This window comes from Hipposideros armiger, unplaced genomic scaffold (assembly GCF_001890085.2).
Source record: "Hipposideros armiger isolate ML-2016 unplaced genomic scaffold, ASM189008v1 scaffold_187, whole genome shotgun sequence".
Taxonomy (NCBI): Eukaryota; Metazoa; Chordata; class Mammalia; order Chiroptera; family Hipposideridae; genus Hipposideros; species Hipposideros armiger.
This window is the reverse complement of record NW_017731537.1, coordinates 2,203,878-2,211,094: the sequence shown is the minus strand read 5'-3', so window position 1 is coordinate 2,211,094 and position 7,217 is coordinate 2,203,878. Positions and strand designations below refer to the sequence as shown.

General features: G+C 44.4%; 1 protein-coding gene across 1 annotated transcript in view; it reads left to right on the top strand.

Moving 5' to 3' along the window:
• Nucleotides 1-7,217, top strand: part of PXK (PX domain containing serine/threonine kinase like) — a 34,996-nt gene that overhangs the window by 11,272 nt on the left and 16,507 nt on the right. The window contains exon 5 of the mRNA XM_019652771.1: nucleotides 6,687-6,707. Coding sequence (XP_019508316.1) covers nucleotides 6,687-6,707 — 21 coding nt within the window. The remainder of the gene's footprint in view (nucleotides 1-6,686; nucleotides 6,708-7,217) is intronic.

The following is a 7,217-nucleotide window of genomic DNA, read 5'->3' as shown; positions in this document are numbered from 1 at the left end:
TCAAGAGAACAGGCCCTGAGACTACTCTGTATTGAGTTTGAACAGCTGAGACTGAACAGTGACCTGTGAGTAGGAAAATCTGGCTGCTTTTGTGTATATCATCCAAGGGGTTGGATGATGAGGGATCAACAATTGGCATTTTGCATGCTGGTTTTGATTAAAAGCAGACACACGGCAAAATGTCTTTCAAGTTCAGAATTTTATTTCTGTTTAGTGTTTACTTCTCTTATTTAAGAGAGCAAACACTTTCATGAATGATATCTTGAATCCTTCCTTCAATTATCTTTGGAATATATTTAGCTTTCTGTCAGCATATGGTTTCTAAACCGTTTAGCTTGAGTCATCGGTAACATCAGTGTTGCCAGCATTCCCCTCCCCCTGTATGCCATCTGTCTGCGTGAAGAGTTTTGACACTGTCCTGGACGGCCTGCAGACAGTTGTTGCAAAGCAGTGTCAAACTTTTTATCACCAAGTGGATTTGCCAGCGTGTTCTGTGGAACTAAAATGTGTATCTGTTCATTTCAAGTGGCCGTGTTGGAGTCTACGCTGTCTTGTGAAGCCTGTAAAAATGGCATGCCTACCGTCTCCCGGCTCTTACAGATGCCGTAAGTCAATCATATGCCTTGGTTATAATCTTCATAACTGTGTTGAACAGATACTGCTAACCCAAGTGCCTGGGACCGAAGTAAAGACTCAGCTGCAGTCCTTGTGGAGTCGAAGTGAACCTGTTTGCGGACGGTCGTTTTGCAGCATGATGTCATGACCTTTCCTTGTGACTTCTTGGCCACCTTAGTCTAATTGCTCTGTCACCTCAGTCTCCTTTTCACATGTGTCTCTCCCTGTCGATGTGAGCACTGTGTGTGTGTACATGTGGCAGCCCCCACTAAGGACATACTGAAGGAGGCCAACTCAAGCAGCTGTCCTCTATGACACTGCTCCCTGGCACCAGTTGGGCCACAGCTGTGGCCAGCTCAGAAGTCATTGGCCTTGGAGGGTCTGCCCTCCAGGAGAGAGGCAGTGTATTTCTGGCCTCCTGTACTTGTGTATTCATTTACTCACTGGGTAACATTTATTAAACATCTAACATGTACCAGGCACTGTGCTAGAGGCTTAGAGCTCAGAAGACGTTTGCTCTTCACCAGGGTTATGAATGGGTAATGAAGTGGTGGAAATTGTGCTTTGGGGCCTTTCCTTTAGTACATTTTCTGTCCTTTTATGGAGAGGCAGCAGGGTGGTTATAAAGGGTGTGTCTGAGGTTAGAAAGACCTGGGGGTGGACCCAGCTTCAGTGCTTCTGCCTGGGTGACTTCGGGCAAGTTTCCTAACCTCTGGAAGCTGAGTTTCCTCATCTATAAAATGGGGATAATAATAGTCCCTACCTCAGAGAGTTGTTGGGAGGATTTGATGAGATGATTCCTAGTACAGTGCCTGGTANTTTAAATGAAATGTCAGAACTTGTGTTGCCTCTAGGCTGACTCACCAGCAGTCTCAGGAAAGGGAAATCCAGGCCTCCTCCTTCACACCGGCTTGACTAAGCCATTCCCCAGAAAGCCAGGCGGACTTGTCCAGGCTTCCCAGAACTCAGTGTGGCCCATAGTCAACTGTCGCGAGGTGTTCATATGAATTAGCGTGTCTATCTGAGGACCAGCTACTGTACAGGGAAAACAGGTGTCTCCCAGTCATGAGGGTTTGTGTTGGGACACACACACACACACACACACACACACACACACACACACACATACACACGCCGCCTTATTCATTTTATTAACAAGGCCTTTCTATCATTTAAAAGCCTCACTGCACTGTAGCCATCTTCCTACTTCAAACCTCAAGCCCCTCAGAGTATAAGGGGGGTTTGCATGTCTACACAAACGTCACTTGGACCACTAGTCCCAGCTTTGTCCTTGGCAGCATTTTCCCTCATTGGACCTCAGGGCCTGGGCCTATAAATCAAGAGGTGGGGGTGCAGGGTGGGCAGTGGACTGGGGAGTGTTGGAGCCCCTTTCTGGTCTTAAAGCCCCAGGCAGCCCATGAATATGTTATAGTGGTGGACTCCAGAATAAAAGGAGGGAAGGAGGGATTGTAGGTGGGGGAGCGAAATCGGAACAGGAGCAGGATGCTTTGGAGAGGTTGGAGGCCCACATCTGTTGTGCAGGCCCCTGCGACACCACCCCTGGTAGTAGCCCAGCTGCAGGACTGGAGGGCTCAGTGTTCCCTGTAGTCGTCCCATGGGGCTGGGATCTAGGAGCCTAGAGGCTACACATAGTGGGGGCAGCTGGTATGTTCTGAGCTGAGAAGTCTGAGTCCTGTGGGAAGCTCAGGCTGGACTTGAAGGCTTCTCCCTGCTTTTCCTACCTGGGCTTGTTTATCCGCATTTCCTGAGCATACAGTTTCCCCCCATGTCAGCCAGTGCTAAAGAAATAGAGGGCAGATGCCTTCCTTTTAATGGGTTTCATGTTCTAATGGGAGAGAGCGTCCACATTCATTGAACATGTATTAAACCCTTAGTTCTTGTGGCATCAACTATTTATTGAGTGCCTACTATGTACCAGATGCTAGGAATACAGCAACAAGGAAGGAATAGCCATGTTTCTCCACCACCGCAAAGGCACTTTCTGCAGGGAGAGTGACAGGTGAGCACTGGCATGGTAAACTCAGGGCAGCACTTTGAGGGTGGGGTGGGGTTGCAGATGGAAGGTAGAGGAAGGCTTCTCAGGAGAGGTGATAACTAGAGTTACCAGGCCCAGAGGCAGGGGTCAGTGCTCCAGGAGAGAGAGGTATTTCCATATGGCTGTGAGCTTTACCCAGATCACGATGTATCCTTCCAGCTGGAGTTTATGATCTGGGAGAAGAGAGTAGCCCTAATACAGGAAGGACTGTGAAAGAATCTCATAGGAGGGGACAGGTAGAGCACTGGGAGCGTACAGAGGAAGGAGGAGGGGATCCTCACTAGGGGAGCAGCAAATTTAGGCTGATTTGGCAAGATAGATGGGCAGGTATGGAAAATGCTGAGGGGTGGGGACAGGCCAGTCTTCAGGAACCGCGGAAGGCAAATCTCTGAAGAGAGTGTGGGGCACCACATGTCGTGGGACACGCAACCACAGCTGGGTGGCACACTAAGTTTAGAAGCTTGGTCTGACTTGGTGAGGAAATGGGGTGCCAATAAAGGCTTCTAAACAGAAAAGTAGATTTTTAGGATTGAAGTATGTTGCCTGAGTCTGGGGAGAGAGGGGATTAATATTGGGTGCATAGCATTCATGTAANAAGGCAAAATTTCTTAGCCACAGTATTTGACACTTGTTGTGAGGGCTCTTCTATGCATTGTAGGATGTTAAGCAGCATTCCTAGCGTGTACCCACTGATGTGATTAGTACATCATGACAATAAAAAATGCCTCCAGACATTGCCAAATGTCCCCTAAAGAGGGAAGGAGGCAAAATCATCCCCATTTGAGAGCCACCAATCTATGGGCAGGTGCCTAATCTTTGGGTCTACATTTACTCAGTGTGTGGGGTTGGTAATACCTGTTTATTGTCATCGGACAACTGAGATAATCTACGTGAACGCCTGGTCGAGGGCCTGGCCCCCCTCAGTACTCACTGTTAGTGTTGTTTTGGAGTAGGAGAATGAAGGGTAGTTCTCTTTGTAGTCCCAAAGAATATGTAATACTCTTAATGTTGAAATTACATTTAGGAAAAACAAAAACAAAAACAGGGTGGGGTCAGAAGATTGTATAGGTGACAGAGATGTTTTCCTTTGTCTTTTTTTTTTTTTCTTAGATATTTTTATTGGGGAATTGGGGGAGGGGAACAGACAAGTTGCTGTCTTTTTTTGTTCTTCAGTCTAATTGTTGCTTCACTGGTCCATGTTGGTATTATCATTGTGCTCTTCCCTGGTGAGGCAATCGTTTGTCAGCCATTGGATGGCAGCTCACGGCAGTTCATGAAAGCACACGCCAGCTGCTGGCCAGCCCCACTGCAGCCTATGCGGTACCCAGCGACTCATGGCAGCCCAGCTCCAGGTCGAGCTGCTGTTCACCATCTTTCACATCTTAGCTGTTCACCATATCCCCCAGGCTTAGCCCAATCCACCATTTCATGTTTATCAACTCACTCAAAAAACGGTTACAAGCCACCCAGTATGACCCTGGGGAAAACCCCCACTCCAGTTACCAGGGGAATTGTGTCAGCTGTGTACTGGAGGTTACTTCCCCACTGAAGGGCAAAAGTCTTCTCATGCTATGAGGGCGCAGCATCACTGGCCCTCATGTGGGATCCAAACCGGGCCCTGCTGCTCAGAGCTGGTGTCCCAAGCCAACTCTTTTTTTTCCTTTTTTTTGAGAAGAGCTTTATTTATTTATTTATTTATAAGATCTTTATTGGGGAATTGGGGGAAGGGGAGCAGACAAATCGCTATCCTTTTGTTCTTCAGTCTAGTTGTGGAGGACGTTGCCTCACTGGCCCAAGTTGGCACCATCATTGCACTCTTTGTGAGGCACTCATTGCACTCATTGCACTCGGGTGAGGCAGATTAGTCGCCGGCTTCTGGACAGCCGCTCGCAGCAGCTGCTAGCTGCTCACACTGGCTGCTGGCTACACAGGGTAGCCCATGGCAACCCATCTGCCGTCGCAGGCGACTCACGGCAGCCCAGCTCCAGGTTGAGCTGTTGTTCAGCATCTTAGCTGTAGAGGGCAGTGTCACTGGCCCTCATATGGGGGATCCGAACTGGGGCCCTCTGTCATCCCAAGCCAGCTCTTAACCAACGTGCCACTCGGCTGGCTCCCATGCCAACTCTTAACCAACGTGCCACTTGGCCAGCCCTCCTTTGTCCTTTTTTGCCAGTTAGAGGGGTTCTGACAATAATAGTAATAGCTTCTTTGGATTTGAAGTAGGAAAGAAAAATATTTAAATTCATCTCTTCTTTACTGAAACTCCTTAGGAAATGTATTCAGCCTTGTAAATAAATATACTCTCCCCAACCCTGATAGTCCAGCCCAAGGATTATTATTAGACCTTGCTCATCCTATAAGCCAGAGTCTATTCAGCAGAGACAATATGATTTTAAAAGCCAACATGAATTTCTTGCATATGTATTTTCTTTCTGGAAAGATACACAAGAAACTGGTGACATTGGTTGCCTCCATGGAGGGGAACTAGGTGGGAGACTTGACTGTGTATGTACCCTTTTATACTTTTTGAATTTTGAAACATATGACTATATTACCTACTCAAAACTTTTTTTAAGTTTATATTTTTTAAAGAATAATAGAGACAAAAGGTTCAACATGATCTGGGTGTCTGTTTTCCAGGCCTGAGCTCCTCATGGTTTAAAACACTGATAAATTAAGGAATGACAGGCTCAGAAACACACCAGGCTATGAAGAGTATTTTTCAGCAAGAAAAGCTTAATCTTGTGAAATTCAGAAAGTATATCTTTCACAGAAAAAATCCTTCTGAAGTTATAAAATGTTATAATTATTTGAATTTGTGTGCGTGTTCCAATAAGCTTTATATATATGTTAAGTATATTCAGTAATGTTAAGTTATTCACATTGTTGCGTAACAGAGCTCTAGAACTTTTTCACCTTGCAGACTGAACCTCTAGACCCATTGGACAACAGCTCTCCTTTTTCCCACCCCCCAGCCCTTGGCAAACACAATTCTACTCTCTGCTTCCATGATTTTGACTACTCTAGATATCTTATATAAGTAGAATCATATAGTATTTGTCCTTTTGTGATTGGCTTATTTTATGTACTCAGTGTAATGTCCTCAAGTTTTATCTATGTTATAGCATGTGACAGGATTTCCTTTTTTAAGGCTGAATAATATTCCATTGTGTGTATATACCACATTTTGTTTATCCACTTATCTGTTGATAGACATTTTGGCTTTTTCCACCGCTTGGCTATTGTGAATAATGCTGCAGTGAACATAGGGTGTGCTTTTATCCTGCTTTTAATCTTTTGGATATATACCCAGAAGTGGGATTGCTGAATCATATGGTAATTCTATTTTTAGATTTTTTGAGGGACTTCCATAATATTTTTCATAGCAGCTGCATCATTTTATAGTCCCACCATTACTGTACCAGGGTTCTAATTTTTCCATATCCTCGTCAACACTTGTTATTTTCTGTTTTTTCAATAGTGACCATTCTAATGTGTATGAGGTGATATCTCATTGTGGTTGTGATTTGCATTTCTCTAGTGATTAGAGGTGTTGATCATCTTTTCATATACTTTTTGGTCATTTGTATATCTTCTTTGGAGAAATGTCTATTCAGGTTCTTTCCCATTTTGTTTTCTTTGATTTTCTGTCCTTTGTTTTGTTTTGTTTTCAACTTCATTGTGGTATAATCGATTTTTTGTGACAAGTCCATTTTTAAATTCAATTACTTAATGCTTTTGTTGTTGAGTTTTAGGAGTTCTTTATATGTTCCGGATATTAATCTCTTATTAGATATGATTTCCAGTTATTTTCTCCCATTCCATAGGTTGTCTTTTCACTCTGTTGATTGTTTCCTTTGATGTGCAGAATTTTTTTTTTTTTAAGATTTTTATTGGGGAACTGGGGGGATGGGAACAGTGCTGGGGAATTGGGGGAAGGGAAACAAACAAGTTGCTGTCGCTTTGTTCTTCAATCTAGTTGTGGAGGACGTTGCTTCACTGGCCCAAGTTGGCACCATCATTGCGCTCTTCCCAGGTGAGGCAGATCAGTGCCACTGGCCCTCATATGTGGGATCCGAACCGGGGCCCTCTGGCATCCCAAGCCAGTTCTTAACCATCGCGCCACTCAGCCGGCCCTGATGTGCAGCATTTTTAAGTTTGATGTGGTCCCATTTGTATATTTTAGCTTTTGTTGCCTATGCTTTTAGTGTCCTGTCCAAGAAATCATCGCCAAATCCAATATCATGAAGCTTTTCCCTTATGCTTTCTTCTAGTTTTATAGTTTTAGGTGTTTGATTTAGGTCTTTAATACAATTTTTTTTCCAGTCCCTTATTCCTACTGATGATTATTTAAATTGTTTATTTCTAGGGTATTTTTGTTTTTTTGCAGTGTTGACATGGCTTCCTCTGTATATCCTTAGTTATAGGACTTCTGTTCAGCTAGACTTCAGGTGATTCTCATTGATATTTGTTCTGTAGTTTAATTGTAATTTTGATGTGAGGTGAGCACAGTGTTTACCTACTCTGCCATCTTGACTGGAAGCCC